Source organism: Anas platyrhynchos, chromosome 31 (assembly GCF_047663525.1).
Source record: "Anas platyrhynchos isolate ZD024472 breed Pekin duck chromosome 31, IASCAAS_PekinDuck_T2T, whole genome shotgun sequence".
Classification (NCBI taxonomy): Eukaryota; Metazoa; Chordata; class Aves; order Anseriformes; family Anatidae; genus Anas; species Anas platyrhynchos.
In genome coordinates, this window is record NC_092617.1 from 5,393,939 (window position 1) to 5,411,950 (window position 18,012).

The 18,012-nt window shown below is 56.3% G+C and overlaps 1 protein-coding gene across 1 annotated transcript in view; it reads right to left on the reverse strand.

The window, feature by feature from the left end:
• The window catches only part of LOC119715319 (myosin-7), a 57,305-nt gene extending 39,293 nt beyond the window's left edge, over positions 1–18,012 (reverse strand). The window contains 7 exon segments of the mRNA XM_072029740.1: positions 820–912; positions 1,003–1,114; positions 1,509–1,536; positions 3,765–3,921; positions 7,237–7,380; positions 14,026–14,208; positions 17,951–18,012. Of these exon segments, the coding sequence (XP_071885841.1) occupies positions 820–912; positions 1,003–1,114; positions 1,509–1,536; positions 3,765–3,921; positions 7,237–7,380; positions 14,026–14,208 (717 nt within the window). The 5' untranslated portion in view covers positions 17,951–18,012.

The following is an 18,012-nucleotide window of genomic DNA, read 5'->3' on the forward strand; positions in this document are numbered from 1 at the left end:
AGACCCATAGATCCCACCCCATAGATGCCAGAGATCCCAGCCCCATAGATCCTGACCCATAGATCCTGACCCATTGATCCCCAAAGATCCCAGACCCATAGATCCCAGCCCCATAGATGCTGACCCATAGATCCCGCCCCACAGATCCCGCCCCACAGATCCCCCCCATAGATCCTGACCCATAGATCCTGACCCATAGATCCAAGCCCCATAGATCCTGACCCATAGATCCCAGCCCCATAGATCCTGACCCATAGATCCTGACCCATAGATCCCAGCCCCATAGATCCCGCCCCACAGATCCCGCCCCACAGATCCCCCCCATAGATCCTGACCCATAGATCCTGACCCATAGATCCTGACCCATAGATCTTGCCCAATAGGTCCTGACCCGTAGATACCCAAAGATCCCAGCCTCAAAGATCCCAGCCCCATAGATCCTGACCCATAGATCCCAGCCCCATAGATCCCTCCCCATAGCTCCTGACCCATAGATCCTAACCCATAGATCCCCAAAGAACCCAGCCTCAAAGATCCCTGCCTCATAGATCCTGCCCCATAGATCCCCAAAGATCCCAGCCTCATAGATCCTGACCCATAGATCCCGCCCCATAGATCCCACCCCATAGATCCCGCCCCATAGCTCCCGCCCCATAGATCCCATCCCCATAGATCCCAGCCTCAAAGATCCCAGCCTCATCGATCCCGCCCCACAGATCCCGCCCCACAGCTCCCGCCCCACAGCTCCCGCCCCACAGATCCCGCCCCACAGCTCCCGCCCCATAGCTCCCGCCCCATAGCTCCTGACCCCCAACTCACGAAGCGCGAGGAGTTGTCGTTGCGCACGGTCTTGGCGTTGCCGAAGGCCTCCAAGGCGGGGTTGGCCTGGATGATTTGATCCTCCAAGGTCCCCTGGTTGGGGGGCGACGGCGTCGGGTGAAGCTCGCCCCATAAGTGTGGGGCGACCCCCCCCCTGCCCCATAAGTGTGGGGCGCGCCCCACCTTGGTGCCGTTGGGGGTCTCCTTCTTGGCCCGGTCCCCCAGGGCGGCGATGCTGGCGAAGTACTGGATGACCCGCTTGGTGTTCACCGTCTTCCCCGCCCCGGATTCGCCCCTTTTTTTGGGGGGGGGGGGGACACTTATGGGGCGCTGTGGGGCGCTATGGGGCGCTATGGGGCGCTATGGGGCGGGACGAGGCGCTATGGGGCGCTATGGGGCGCTATGGGGCGCTATGGGGCGCTATGGGGCACGACGAGGCGCTATGGGGCGCTATGGGGCGCTATGGGGCGCTGTGGGGCGCTATGGGGCGCTATGGGGCGCTATGGGGCGCTATGGGGTGGGGCGAGGCGCTATGGGGCGGGGCGAGGCGCTATGGGGCGCTATGGGGCGCTATGGGGCGCTATGGGGCGCTATGGGGTGGGGCGAGGCGCTATGGGGCGCGACGAGGCGCTATGGGGCGCTATGGGGCGCTATGGGGCGCTATGGGGCGCTATGGGGCCGGCACTTACGTGATGAGGATGGATTGGTTCTCGCGATCTGCGGGGAGAAGAAACCGGAGGTGGGACCCCAAAATGACCCTTTTTTTGGGGTGAAAAATCCCATTTTAGGGTCCTTCGCCCCACTTTTTTTTTTTTGGGGTGAAATGGGCCAATTTTGGTTTTTTGGGGTGAAACGGGCCGGTTTTGGGGTTTCCCCGAGGAGGTGCCCACCCATCAACATGTTCTGCTGGGCCACCTCCACCAGCTGGTGACCCCCGACCCCCAACCAGACCCTTTTTTGGGGTAAAAAATCCCATTTTAGGGTCCTTCGCCCCACTTTTTTTTTTTTGGGGTGAAACGGGCCAATTTTGTTTTTTTGGGGTGAAACGGGCCGGTTTTGGGGTTTCCCCGAGGAGGTGCCCACCCATCAACATGTTCTGCTGGGCCACCTCCACCAGCTGGTGACCCCCGACCCACAACCAGACCCTTTTTTGGGGCAAAAAATCCCATTTTAGGGTTTCCCCGCCCACCCTTTTGTTTTTTTTGGGGTGAAACGGGCCAATTTTGTTTTTTTGGGGTGAAACGGGCCAATTTTGGGGTTCCCCCAGGAAGGTGCCCACCCATCAACATGTTCTGCTGGGCCACCTCTACCAGCTGGTGACCCTCAACCCCCAACCAGACCCTTTTTTTGGGGCAAAAAATCCCATTTTAGGGTCTCCCACCCACCAATTTGATTTTTGGGGTGAAACGGGCCAATTTTGTTTTTTTGGGGTGAAACGGGCCGGTTTTGGGGTTCCCCCGGGGAGGTGCCCACCCATCAGCATCTTCTGGTGGGCCACCTCTACCAGGTGGTGACCCCCAACCCCCAACCAGACCCTTTTTTGGGGTGAAAAATCCCCTTTTAGGGTTCCTCCGCCCACCCGTTTGTTTTTTTGGGGTGAAACAGGCCAATTTTGGTTTTTTGGGGTGAAACGGGGCAATTTTGGGGTTCCCCCAGGAAGGTGCCCACCCATCAACATGTTCTGCTGGGCCACCTCTACCAGCTGGTGACCCCCGACCCCCAACCAGACCCTTTTTTGGGGCAAAAAATCCCATTTTAGGGTTCCTCCGCCCACCCTTTTGTTTTTTTTGGGGTGAAACGGGCCAATTTTGTTTTTTTGGGGTGAAACGGGCCGGTTTTGGGGTTCCCCCAGGAAGGTGCCCACCCATCAGCATCTTCTGGTGGGCCACCTCCACCAGCTGGTGACCCCCAACCCCCAACCAAACCCTTTTTGGGGCAAAAAATCCCATTTTAGGGTCTCCCGCCCACCAACTTGCTTTTTGGGGTGAAACGGGCCAATTTTGGTTTTTTGGGGTGAAACGGGGCAATTTTGGGGTTCCCCCGAGGAGGTGCCCACCCATCAACATGTTCTGCTGGGCCACCTCTACCAGCTGGTGACCCCCAACCCCCAACCAAACCCTTTTTTGGGGCAAAAAATCCCCTTTTAGGGTCTCCCGCCCACCAATTTGTTTTTTTGGGGTGAAACGGGGCAATTTTGGGGTTCCCCCAGGAAGGTGCCCACCCATCAGCATCTTCTGGTGGGCCACCTCCACCAGCTGGTGACCCCCAACCCCCAACCAAACCCTTTTTGGGGCAAAAAATCCCATTTTAGGGTCTCCCGCCCACCAACTTGCTTTTTGGGGTGAAACGGGCCAATTTTGGTTTTTTGGGGTGAAACGGGGCAATTTTGGGGTTCCCCCGAGGAGGTGCCCACCCATCAACATGTTCTGCTGGGCCACCTCTACCAGCTGGTGACCCCCAACCCCCAACCAAACCCTTTTTTGGGGCAAAAAATCCCCTTTTAGGGTCTCCCGCCCACCAATTTGTTTTTTTGGGGTGAAACGGGGCAATTTTGGGGTTCCCCCAGGAAGGTGCCCACCCATCAGCATCTTCTGGTGGGCCACCTCCACCAGCTGGTGACCCCAAACCCCCAACCAGACCCTTTTTGGGGTGAAAAATCCCGTTTTAGGGTTCCTCCGCCCACCCGTTTGTTTTTTTGGGGTGAAACGGGCCAATTTTGTTTTTTTGGGGTGAAACGGGCCGATTTTGGGGTTCCCCTGGGCAGGTGTCCACCCGTCACCATGTTCTGGTAGGCCACCTCAACCCATTGGTCAACTGGTGACCCTCAAACCCCCAACCAGACCCTTTTTTTGGGGCAAAAAATCCCCTTTTAGCGTCCCCCACCCCCCGTTTTTTTTGGGGTGAAACGAGCCGATTTTGGGGTTTCCCCCGGGGAAGGTGCCCACCCGTCAGCATGTTCTGGTAGGCGTTGTCGGAGATGGAGAAGATGTGGGGTGGGACCTCGCTGCGCTTCTTGCCCCGGTAGGCGGCCACCACCTCGGCGTTGTAGACCGGCAGCCACTTGTAGGGGTTGACGGTGACGCAGAAGAGCCCGGAGTAAGTCTGGAGTAGGACCAGGAGGAGGTCAGGGGCCACCACGCCGGGAGGGGACAACCCGGTCCTAGGTGGCCCAAGGGGTCTGGACTTGGACAATCCCATTCTAGGGACCCCAAAAGATCTTGAGAGCTTGGTTCTAGGTGGCCCCAAAAGATCTTGAGAGCTTGGTTCTAGGTGGCCCCAAAAGATCTTGAGATCTTGGTTCTAGGTGGCCCCAAAAGATCTTGAGATCTTGGTTCTAGGTGGCCCCAAAAGATCTTGAGATCTTGGTTCTAGGTGGACCAAAAGATCTTGAGATCTTGGTTCTAGGTGGCCCCAAAGATCTTGAGATCTTGGTTCTAGGTGGCCCAAAAGATCTTGAGATCTTGGTTCTAGGTGGCCCCAAAAGATCTTGAGATCTTGGTTCTAGGTGGCCCCAAAAGATCTTGAGAGCTTGGTTCTAGGTGGCCCCAAAAGATCTTGAGATCTTGGTTCTAGGTGGACCAAAAGATCTTGAGATCTTGGTTCTAGGTGGCCCCAAAAGATCTTGAGATCTTGGTTCTAGGTGGCCCCAAAAGATCTTGAGAGCTTGGTTCTAGGTGGCCCCAAAAGATCTTGAGATCTTGGTTCTAGGTGGACCAAAAGATCTTGAGATCTTGGTTCTAGGTGGCCCCAAAAGATCTTGAGATCTTGGTTCTAGGTGGCCCCAAAAGATCTTGAGATCTTGGTTCTAGGTGGCCCAAAAGATCTTGAGATCTTGGTTCTAGGTGGACCAAAAGATCTTGAGATCTTGGTTCTAGGTGGCCCCAAAAGATCTTGAGATCTTGGTTCTAGGTGGCCCAAGGGGGTTGGAGATGGGATTTCCCTGATCTAGGTGGCCCCAAAAGATCTTGAGATCTTGGTTCTAGGTGGCCCCAAAAGATCTTGAGATCTTGGTTCTAGGTGGCCCAAGGGGGTTGGAGATGGGATTTCCCTGATCTAGGTGGCCCCAAAAGATCTTGAGATCTTGGTTCTAGGTGGCCCCAAAAGATCTTGAGATCTTGGTTCTAGGTGGCCCAAGGGGTGTGGAGGTGGGATTTCCCTGGTCTAGGTGGCCCCAAAAGATCTTGAGAGCTTGGTTCTAGGTGTTCCAAGGGGTCTGGAGGTGGGACCTCCTGGTTCTTGGTGTCCCAATGGACCTGGAGCCATGGAACCTCCAGGTTCTAGGTGTCCCAAGGGACTTGGGGACTTGGGACCTCCTGGTTCTAGGTGTCCCAATGGACTTGGAGACCAAAAGATCTTGAGATCTTGGTTCTAGGTGTCCCAAGGGGTTTGGAGGTGGGACCTCCAGGTTCTAGGTGTCCCAATGGACCTGGAGACATGGGACCTCCAGGTTCTAGGTGTCCCAAGGGGTTTGGAGGTGGGACCTCCTGGTTCTAGGTGCCCCAATGGACTTGGAGACCAAAAGATCTTGAGATCTTGGTTCTAGGTGGCCCAAGGGGTCTGGAGGTGGGACCTCCTGGTTCTAGGTGTCCCAATGGACCTGGAGCCATGGGACCTCCTGGTTCTAGGTGTCCCAATGGACCTGGAGCCATGGGACCTCCAGGTTCTAGGTGTCCCAATGGACCTGAAGACCTTGATTCTAGGTGCCCCAAGGGGTCTGGAGGTGGGACATCCCATTCTAGGTGGCCCCAAAAGATCTTGAGATCTTGGTTCTAGGTGTCCCAAGGACTTTTGACGTGGGACCTCCAGGTTCTAGGTGTCCCAATGGACCTGGAGCCATGGGACCTCCTGGTTCTAGGTGTCCCAATGGACCTGGAGCCATGGGACCTCCAGGTTCTAGGTGTCCCAAGGGGTTTTGACATGGGACCTCCTGGTTCTAGGTGGACCAAAAGATCTTGAGATCTTGGTTCTAGGTGCCCCAAGGGGTTTGGAGGTGGGACCTCCTGGTTCTAGGTGTCCCAAGGGACCTGGAGCCATGGGACCTCCAGGTTCTAGGTGGCCCAAGGGGTTTGTAGGTGGGACCTCCAGGTTCTAGGTGGACCCAAAGATCTTGAGATCTTGGTTCTAGGTGGCCCAAGGGGTTTTGACATGGGACCTCCTGGTTCTAGGTGGACCAAAAGATCTTGAGATCTTGGTTCTAGGTGTCCCAAGGACTTTTGACGTGGGACCTCCAGGTTCTAGGTGTCCCAATGGACCTGGAGACATGGGACCTCCAGGTTCTAGGTGCCCCAATGGACCTGGAGACCTTGGTTCTAGGTGCCCCAAGGGGTTTTGACATGGGACCTCCTGGTTCTAGGTGGACCAAAAGATCTTGAGATCTTGGTTCTAGGTGGCCCAAGGGGTTTGGAGGTGGGACCTCCTGGTTCTAGGTGTCCCAATGGACCTGGAGACCTGGGACCTTCAGGTTCTAGGTTTCCCAAGGGGTTTTGACATGGGACCTCCAGGTTCTAGGTGTCCCAAGGGGTCTGGAGGTGGGACCTCCTGGTTCTAGGTGTCCCAATGGACCTGAAGACCTCGGTTCTAGGTGCCCCAAGGGGTCTGGAGGTGGGACATCCCATTCTAGGTGGCCCCAAAAGATCTTGAGATCTTGCTTCTAGGTGGACCCAAAAGATCTTGAGATCTTGGTTCTAGGTGGCCCAAGGACTTTTGACGTGGGACCTCCTGGTTCTAGGTGTCCCAATGGACCTGGAGACATGGGACCTCCAGGTTCTAGGTGTCCCAAGGGGTTTTGACATGGGACCTCCTGGTTCTAGGTGGACCAAAAGATCTTGAGATCTTGGTTCTAGGTGCCCCAAGGGGTTTGGAGGTTGGACCTCCAGGTTCTAGGTGTCCCAATGGACCTGGAGACCTCAGTTCTAGGTGTCCCAAGGGGTTTGGACATGGGACCTCCAGGTTCTAGGTGCCCCCAAGGGGTTTTGACATGGGACCTCCTGGTTCTAGGTGGACCAAAAGATCTTGAGATCTTGGTTCTAGGTGTCCCAAGGGGTCTGGATGTGGGACCTCCTGGTTCTAGGTGTCCCAATGGACCTGGAGCCATGGGACCTCCAGGTTCTAGGTGTCCCAAGGGGTTTTGACATGGGATCTCCTGGTTCTAGGTGTCCCAATGGACCTGGAGCCATGGGACCTCCAGGTTCTAGGTGTCCCAAGGGGTTTTGATATGGGACCTCCTGGTTCTAGGTGGACCAAAAGATCTTGAGATCTTGGTTCTAGGTGCCCCTAGGGGTTTGGAGGTGGGACCTCCTGGTTCTAGGTGTCCCAATGGACCTGGAGCCATGGGACCTCCAGGTTCTAGGTGTCCCAATGGACTTGGAGACCAAAAGATCTTGAGATCTTTTCCACCACCACCCCCCCGGGGCTCACGTAGATCATCCAGGCGGCGTAGCGCTCCTTCAGGTTGTAGAGCACGGCGGGCTCGTGGAGGAAGGTCAGCATGGCCATGTCCTCGATTCGGTCAAATTTGGGCGGGTTTTGGGGGTAGACGTCGGCCTCGGGCACCGTCAGGGTCTGCGGGGGGGCCCGGGGGGGTCAGACCCCGAATCTCCCGGAATTCACCCCAAAAGTTCAGGGATTTAGCAGGAATTCGCCCCAATTTGACCCGAAATCCCGTTAAATTCACCCCAAAATCCCATAAAATTTACCCCAAAAATCCCCTTAAATTCACCCCAAAATCCCTTTAAATTCACCCTAAAATCCCCTTAAATTCACTCCAAAATCCCCATAAATTCACCCCAAAATCTCATTAATTTCACTCTCAAATCCGTTAAATTCCCCCCAAATCCCCTTCAATTCACCCCAAGATCCCATTAGATTCACCCCCAAAATCCCCATAAATTCACTCGAAAATCCCATTAAATTCACCCCAAATCCCCTTTATTCACACCAAAATCCCCTTCAATTCACTCCCAAATCCCCTTCAATTCACCCCAAAATCCTCTTCAATTCACCCCAAAATCCCATTAGATTCACCCCCAAAATCCCCATAAATTCACCCCAAAATCCCATTAAATTAACCCCAAATCCCATTAAATTAACCCCAAAATCCCATTAAATTCACCCCAAAATCCCCTTTATTCACTCCAAAATCCCGTTAAATTCACCCAAAATCCCATTAGATTCACCCCCAAAATCCCCATAAATTCACCCCAAAATCCCATTAAATTAACCCCAAAAATCCCCATAAATTCACCCCAAAATCCCTTTAAATTCACCCTAAAATCCCATTAAATTCACCCCAAAATCCCCTTCAATTCAATCCAAAATCCCATAAAGTTCACCCAAAAATCCCCTTAAATTCACCCCAAAATCCCCTTCAATTCACCCCAAAATCCCCTTCAATTCACCCCAAAGATCCCCATAAATTCACCCCAAAATCCCATTAAATTCACCTCAAAATCCCATTAAATTCACCCCAAAATCCCCTTAAATTCACTCCAAAATCCCCTTCAATTCAATCCAAAATCCCCTTAAATTCACCCCAAAATCCCCATAAATTCACCCCAAAATCCCATTAAATTCACCTCAAAAATCTCCATAAATTCACCCCAAAATCCCTTTCAATTCACCCCAAAATCCCCTTAAATTCACTCCAAAATCCCATTAAAATAACTCCCAAATCCCCTTTATTCACCCCAAAAATCTCCATAAATTCACCCCAAAATCCCCTTAAATTCACCCCAAAATCCCCATAAATTCACCCCAAAATCCCCTTTATTCACCCCAAAATCCTCTTAAATTCACCCCCAAATCCCCTTAAATTCACTCCAAAATCCCATTAAATTAACTCCCAAATCCCCTTTATTCACCCCAAAATCTCGTTAAATTAACCCCAAAATCCCCATAAATTCACCCCAAAATCCCCTTCAATTCACCCCAAAATCCCATTAAATTCACCCCAAAATCCCCTTAAATTCAGCCTAAAATCCCATTAAATTTACCCCAAAATCCCCTTTATTCACCCTAAAATCCCCTTAAATTCACCCCAAAATCATCCAATTTCACCTCAAAACCCCCAAATTCACCCCACATCCCCCCCAAATCCAACCCTCATCCCCCAAACTCACCCCTTTTCTCCCCAAATTTACCCCCCCAATCACCATTTCCCCATAAATTCATCCCAAATTCCCCAAATTCACCCCAAAATCCCCCCAAACGCAACTTTGCCACCCTCCACACCCCCAAATTCACCTTTTTTCACCCCAAAACTCCCCATATCCAACATTTGACCCCAAATCCACCCGTTTCCCCCCAAACTCACCTTTTTTCGCTCCAAATCCTCCGAATTCGCTTTTCCCACCCCAAAATCCCCTCAAATCCCACTTTTCCACCCCAAATCCCCTTTTCTCCCCCAGAAATGCCCCAAAATCGCCTTTTCTCACCCCAAATCCCCCGCCTTATCCCTATCTCTCCCCCCACGCCCCCAAATCCCCTCTTTTTCACCCCAAAGCCCCCCTGACCCCAAATTGACCCTTCCTGCCCCCAAAATAGACCCCCTTGACCCCATTGACCCCACTGACCCCACTGACCCCATGACCCCATTGACCCCACTGACCCCATTGACCCCAATGACCCCAATGACCCCACTGACCCCATGACCCCATGACCCCATTGACCCCATTGACCCCATTGACCCCATTGACCCCACTGACCCCATTGACCCCATTGACCCCATTGACCCTGACCCCATTTCCCTACCCCATTGACCCCAACCCCATTTCCTCCTCCCCCATTGACCCCATTGACCTTGACCCCCTTAACCTTGACCCCATTGACCCCAACCCCATTGACCCCTCCCCCATTGACCCCATTAACCTTGACCCCATGACCCCATGACCCCATTGACCCCATAACCCCGTGACCCCATTGACCTCTCCGGTCTCGGTGCAGACGGTGACCCCATTGACCCCACTGACCCCATTGACCCCACTGACCCCATTGACCCCATTGACCCCATGACCCCATTAACCCCATTAACCCTATTAACCCCATTTCCCCCATTGACCCCATAACCCTGTGACCCCATAACCCCATTAACCCCACGACCCCATTAACCCCATTAACCCTATTAACCTCATTAACCCCATTTCCCCCATTTCCCCCATTGACCCCATTGACCCCATAACCCCATGACCCCATTAACCTCTCCGGTGTCGGTGCAGACGGTGAACCCTCCCCCATCAACCCCATTTCCCCCTCCTCCATTGACCCCATTGAGTTTGACCCCATTAACCTTGACCCCAATGACCCCGACCCCAATGACCTCGACCCCATTGACCCCATTGACCATGACCCCAATTAGCTTGACCCCATTTCCCCCTCCCCCTTCAACCCCATTAACCTTGACCCCATTAACCTCGACCCCATTAACCTTGACCCCATTGACCCCACTGACCCCATTGACCCCAACCCCATTTCCTCCTCCCCCTTCAACCCCATTAACCTTGACCCCATTAAACTTGACCCCATTTCCTCCTCCCCCATAGTCCCGATCCCAATTAACCCCATTAACCCTATTAACCCCATTTCCCCCATTTCCCCCATTGACCCCAATGACCCCATTGACCCCATGACCCCATAACCCCATTAACCTCTCCCGTCTCGGTGCAGACGGTGACCCCATTGACCCCCTTGACGCCATTGACCCCACTGACCCCATTAACCTTGACCCCATTGACCCCATTGACCCCATTGACCCCATTGACCCCATTGACCCCACTGACCCCACTGACCCCATTGACCCCATTGACCCCACTGACCCCACTGACCCCATTAACCCCATGACCCCATTGACCCCATAACCCCACTGACCTCTCCCGTCTCGGTGCAGACGGTGACCCCATTGACCCCAATGACCCCGACCCCATGACCCCATTGACCCCATTAACCCCATGACCCCATTGACCTCTCCCGTCTCGGTGCAGACGGTGACCCCATTGACCCCATTGACCCCACTGACCCCATTGACCCCATAACCCTGTGACCCCATTAACCTCTCCCGTCTCGGTGCAGACGGTGACCCCCTTGACCCCATTGACCCCATTGACCCCATTGACCCCATTAACCCCATGACCCCATTGACCCCATTGACCCCCTTGACCCCATTGACCCCATTGACCCCACTGACCCCATAACCCCGTGACCCCACTGACCTCCCCGCTCTCGGTGCAGACGGTGACCCCACTGACCCCACTGACCCCAATGACCCCATTGACCCCATGACCCCATTGACCCCATTAACCCCATTTCCCCCATTGACCCCATTGACCCCATTGACCCCAATGACCCCATTGACCCCATTGACCCCATTAACCCCATTTCCCCCATTGACCCCATTGACCCCACTGACCCCATTAACCCCATTAACCTCATTAACCCCATTTCCCCCATTTCCCCCACTGACCCCATGACCCCATAACCCCATAACCCCACTGACCTCCCCGGTGTCGGTGCAGACGGTGACCCCATTGACCCCATTAACCATGACCCCATTAACCTTGACCCCATTTCCTCCTCCCCCATCGACCCCATTAACCTTGACCCCATTAACCTCGACCCTATTGACCCCAATGACCCCGACCCCATTAACCTCGACCCCATTGACCCCGTGACCCCATTAACCTCTCCCGTCTTGGTGCAGACGGTGACCCCATTAACCCCATTGACCCCACTGACCCCATTAACCCCATAACCCCGTGACCCCACTGACCTCCCCGGTCTCGGTGCAGACGGTGACCCCACTGACCCCATTGACCCCACTGACCCCATAACCCCAATGACCCCATTGACCCTGACCCCATTTCCTCCTCCCCCATTGACCCCATTAACCTCGACCCTGTTAACCTTGACCCTATTAACCTCGACCCCATTGACCCCATTGACCCCATTGACCCCATTGACCCCATTGACCCCATTGCCCCCCTTGACCCCAATGACCCCACTGACCCCAATGACTCCATTGACCCCATTGACCCCATTGACCATGACCCCATTTCCTCCTCCCCCATAGTCCTGATCCCAATTAACCCCATTAACCTTGACCCCATTAACCTTGACCCCAATGACCCTGACCCTATTAACCTCGACCCCATAACCCCATTGACCCCATTAACCTCTCCCGTCTCGGTGCAGACGGTGACCCCATTTCCCCCATTTCCCCCATTGACCCCACTGACCCCACTGACCCCATAACCCCATGACCCCATAACCCCGTGACCCCATTAACCTCTCCGCTCTCAGTGCAGACGGTGACCCCATTGACCCCACTGACCCCATTAACCCCATTGACCCCATTAACCCCATTAACCCCATTTCCCCCATTGACCCCATTGACCCCATTGACCCCATTGACCCCACTGACCCCATTTCCCCCATTGACCCCACTGACCCCACGACCCCATAACCCCACTGACCTCCCCGCTCTCGGTGCAGACGGTGACCCCATTAACCCCATGACCCCAATGACCCCAATGACCCTGACCCCATTAACCATGACCCCATTAACCTTGACCCCATTTCCTCCTCCCCCATCGACCCCATTAACCTCGACCCCATTAACCTTGACCCCATAACCCCATGACCCCATTAACCTCTCCGGTCTCGGTGCAGACGGTGACCCCATTGACCCCATTAACCCTATTAACCTCATTAACCCCATTGACCCCACTAACCCCACTGACCCCATTGACCCCACTGACCCCATGACCCCATTAACCCCATTGACCCTATTAACCTCATTAACCCCATTTCCCCCATTTCCCCCATTGACCCCATTAACCCCATTGACCCCATTGACCCCATAACCCCATGACCCCATAACCCCACTGACCTCCCCGCTCTCGGTGCAGACGGTGACCCCTCCCCCATCAACCCCATTGACCCCTCCCCCATTGACCCCATTGACTTTGACCCCATTGACCTTGACCCCAATGACCCCGACCCCAATGACCTCGACCCCATTGACCCCATTGACCATGACCCCATTGACCTTGACCCCATTTCCTCCTCCCCCATAGTCCCGATCCCAATTGACCCCAATGACCATGACCCCATTGACCCCATAACCCCATAACCCCACTGACCTCTCCGCTCTCGGTGCAGACGGTGACCCCATTGACCCCAATGACCCCATTAACCCCATTTCCCCCATTTCCCCCATTTCCCCCATTGACCCCATTGACCCCATTTCCCCCACTGACCCCACTGACCCCATAACCCCATAATGCCGTGACCCCATTAACCTCTCCGATCTTGGTGCAGACGGTGACCCCATTGACCCCACTGACCCCATTGACCCCATTAACCCCATTAACCCCATTGACCCCATTTCCCCCATTTCCCCCATTTCCCCCATTGACTCCACTGACCCCATAACCCCATGACCCCATTGACCCCATGACCCCATTAACCTCTCCCGTCTCGGTGCAGACAGTGACCCCGTTGACCCCATTGACCCCATTAACCCCATAACCCCATGACCCCATTGACCCCACTGACCCCACTGACCCCATAACCCCATTTCCCCCATTAACCCCATTTCCCCCATTTCCCCCATGACCCCATTGACCCCACTGACCCCATGACCCCATAACCCCATGACCCCATTAACCTCTCCTGTCTCGGTGCAGACGGTGACCCCATTGACCCCATTGACCCCATTGACCCCATTGACCCCACTGACCCCATTAACCCCATTAACCCTATTAACCTCATTAACCCCATTTCCCCCATTTCCCCCATTGACCCCACTGACCCCATTGACCCCATAACCCCATAACCCCACTGACCTCTCCCGTCTCGGTGCAGACGGTGACCCCAATGACCCCATTGACCCCATTGACCCCATTGACCCCAATGACCCCATTGACCCCATTAACCCTATTAACCTCATTAACCCCATGACCCCACTGACCCCACTGACCCCATAACCCCATAACCCCATGACCCCATAACCCCACTGACCTCCCCGGTGTCGGTGCAGACGGTGACCCCATTGACCCCACTGACCCCATTAACCCCATTAACCCTATTAACCCCATTGACCCCATTAACCCCATTTCCCCCATTTCCCCCATTAACCCCATTTCCCCCATTGACCCCATTGACCCCATTGACCCCATAACCCCATTGACCCCATGACCCCATAACCCCATTAACCTCTCCGGTGTCGGTGCAGACGGTGACCCCGTTGGCCCCGTTGCGGGCGGTGACGCGGGCGCGGACGAACTCGAGCTGGGGGTGGGGCACGAAGCAGAGGCCCCGGGGGTCGGGGGGCGGCGCCGGGCGGGGCCCCTCGGGGGCGCGCAGGAAGGGGGCGGCCGCGCCCAGAGCCTCCGACATCTATGGGGCAGGGGGGGGGGGGACAATGAGGCCTGCCCCATAGCGAGGGAGCGGGACCCATAGGGACAAGCTCTGCCCCATAGAAATGAGTCCTGCCCCATAGCGAGGGGGCGGGACCCATAGGGGTGAGTTCTGCCCCATAGATAAGGGGCGGGCCCCATAGAAATGAGCCCTGCCCCATAGCGAGCTGTGCCCCATAGCGAAGGGTCATGACCCATAGGGGTGAGTCTTGCCCCATAGGGCTGGGCCCTGCCCCATAGCGAGGGGGTGGGACCCATAGGGGTGAGCTCTGCCCCATAGATAAGGGGTGGGAGCCATAGGGGTGGGTCCTGCCCCATAGATAAGGGGTGGGACCCATAGGGGTGAGTCCTGCCCCATAGATAAGGGGTGGGACCCATAGGGGTGAGCCCTGCCCCATAGAAATGAGCCCTGCCCCATAGCGAGCTGTGCCCCATAACAAAGGGTCATGACCCATAGGGCTGGATCCTGCCCCATAGCGAGGGGTGGGACCCATAAGGAAACACTCTGCCCCATAGGGGTGAGCTCTGCCCCATAGCGAGGGAGTGGGACCCATAGGGAAAAGCTCTGCCCCATAGGGGTGAGTCCTGCCCCATAGCGAGGGGGTGGGACCCATAGGGGTGAGCTCTGCCCCATAGATAAGGGGTGGGAGCCATAGGGAAAAGCTCTGCCCCATAGAAATGAGTCCTGCCCCATAGAAAAGGGGTGGGACCCGTAGGGCTGGGGCCCGCCCCATAGATAAGGGGTGGGAGCCATAGGGAAAAGCTCTGCCCCATAGAAATGAGTCTGGCCCCATAGAAAAGGGACAGGACCCATAGGGGTGAGCTCTGCCCCATAGCGAGGGGTGGGCCCTGCCCCATAGCTCAGGGGTGGGACCCATAGCGAAGGGCCCTGACCCATAGGGCTGGACCATAAAAAAAAGCTCTGCCCCATAGAAATGAGTCTGGCCCCATAGCGAAGGGTCATGACCCATAGGGGTGGGCCCTGCCCCATAGAAAAGGGGTGGGACCCGTAAGGGTGAGTCCTGCCCCATAGCGAGGGGGTGGGACCCATAGGGGTGAGCTCTGCCCCATAGCGAGGGAGTGGGACCCATAGGGGTGAGCTCTGCCCCATAGATAAGGGGTGGGAGCCATAGGGGTGAGTCTTGCCCCATAGGGCTGGGGCCTGCCCCATAGCCAGGGGTGGGAGCCAGAAGGAAAAGCTCTGCCCCATAGAAAGGGGGCGGGATACATAGGGGTGAGCCCTGCCCCATAGCAAGGGGTTGGGACCCATAAGGAGAAGCTCTGCCCCATAGAAAGGAGGCGGGACCCATAGCGAGGAGTGGGACCCGTAGGGGTGAGCCCTGCCCCATAGCGAGCTGTGCCCCATAGCGAAGGGTCATGACCCATAGAAATGAGCCTGGCCCCATAGCGAGGAGTGGGACCCATAGCGAAGGGTCATGACCCATAGGGGTGGGCCCTGCCCCATAGAAAGGGGGCAGGACCTGGAGGGGTGAGCCCTGCCCCATAGGAGTGAGCCCTGCCCCATAGAAATGAGCCCTGCCCCATAGCGAAGGGTCATGACCCATAGGGCTGGATCCTGCCCCATAGCCAGGGGTGGGACCCATAAGGAAACACTCTGCCCCATAGGGGTGAGTCCTGCCCCATAGAAAAGGGGGCGGGACCCATAGGGGTGAGCCCTGCCCCATAGATAAGGGGTTGGGAGCCATAGGGAAAAGCTCTGCCCCATAGGGGTGAGTCCTGCCCCATAGCCAGGGGTGGGCCCTGCCCCATAGCGAGGGGTTGGGACCCATAGGGGTGAGCTCTGCCCCATAGATAAGGGGTGGGAGCCATAGGGGTGAGCCCTGCCCCATAGATAAGGGGTTGGGACCCATAGGGAAAAGCTCTGCCCCATAGGGGTGAGCCCTGCCCCATAGCGAGGGGGTGGGACCCATAGGGGTGAGCCCTGCCCCATAGAAATGAGTCTGGCCCCATAGCGAGGAGTGGGACCCATAGCGAAGGGTCCTGCCCCATAGGGGTGAGCTCTGCCCCATAGCGAGGGGTGGGACCCATAAGGAGAAGCTCTGCCCCATAGAAATGAGTCCTGCCCCATAGCGAGGGGTGGGACCCATAGGGGTGAGCTCTGCCCCATAGGGGTGAGTCCTGCCCCATAGCCAGGGGTGGGCCCTGCCCCATAGCGAGGGGGTGGGAGCCATAGGGAAAAGCTCTGCCCCATAGAAATGAGTCCTGCCCCATAGCGAGGGGTGGGACCCATAGGGGTGAGCTCTGCCCCATAGAGGTGAGTCCTGCCCCATAGCCAGGGGTGGGCCCTGCCCCATAGCGAGGGGGTGGGAGCCATAGGGAAAAGCTCTGCCCCATAGAAATGAGTCCTGCCCCATAGCGAGCTGTGCCCCATAGCGAAGGGTCATGACCCATAGGGGTGAGTCCTGCCCCATAGCCAGGGGTGGGCCCTGCCCCATAGAAATGAGTCTGGCCCCATAGCGAGGCGTGGGACCCATAGGGGTGGGGCCTGCCCCATAGATAAGGGGTGGGAGCCATAGGGAAAAGCTCTGCCCCATAGAAATGAGTCTGGCCCCATAGCGAGGGGTTGGGACCCATAGGGGTGAGCTCTGCCCCATAGCTCAGGGGTGGGACCCATAGGGGTGAGCCCTGCCCCATAGAAATGAGTCTGGCCCCATAGCGAGGACTGGGACCCATAGGAATGAGTCCTGCCCCATAGCGAGGAGTGGGACCCATAGCAAAGGGTCATGACCCATAGAGGTGAGCCCTGCCCCATAGAAAGGAGGTGGGACCCATAGCGAGCTGTGCCCCATAGCGAAGGGTCCTGACCCATAGGGGTGAGCCCTGCCCCATAGCTCAGGGTTGGGACCCATAGGGAAAAGCTCTGCCCCATAGGGGTGAGTCCTGCCCCATAGCGAGGGGTGGGACCCATAGGGGTGAGCCCTGCCCCATAGATAAGGGGTGGGAGCCATAGGGGTGAGCTCTGCCCCATAGAAATGAGTCCTGCCCCATAGCGAGGGGTGGGACCCATAGGGGTGAGTCCTGCCCCATAGATAAGGGGTGGGAGCCAGAAGGAAAAGCTCTGCCCCATAGCGAGGGGGTGGGACCCATAGCGAAGGGTCATGACCCATAGGGGTGGGCCCTGCCCCATAGATAAGGGGTTGGGACCCATAGGGAAAAGCTCTGCCCCATAGGGGTGAGTCCTGCCCCATAGCCAGGGGTGGGCCCTGCCCCATAGCGAGGGGGTGGGACCCATAGGGGTGAGCTCTGCCCCATAGATAAGGGGTGGGAGCCAGAAGGAAAAGCTCTGCCCCATAGAAAGGAGGCGGGACCCATAGCAAGGGGTGGGACCCGTAGGAGTGAGTCCTGCCCCATAGCGAGCTGTGCCCCATAGCGAAGGGTCCTGACCCATAGGGGTGAGCCCTGCCCCATAGGGGTGAGCCCTGCCCCATAGGGGTGAGCTCTGCCCCATAGCGAGGGGTGGGACCCATAAGGAGAAGCTCTGCCCCATAGGGGTGAGGCCCGCCCCATAGAAATGAGCCTGGCCCCATAGCGAGGAGTGGGACCCATAGCAAAGGGTCATGACCCATAGGGGTGAGTCCTGCCCCATAGCGAGGGGTGGGACCCATGGGGTTGAGCTCTGCCCCATAGAAAGGGGGCGGGACCCATAGGGATGAGCCCTGCCCCATAGCGCCCCCCCCCCCAGCCCCATAGCGCCCCCTCACCTTCAGTCTGTGGGTCTGGCACAGGAAAAGGATCCGGATCTGTGGGGCTGGGGGAGAGGGGC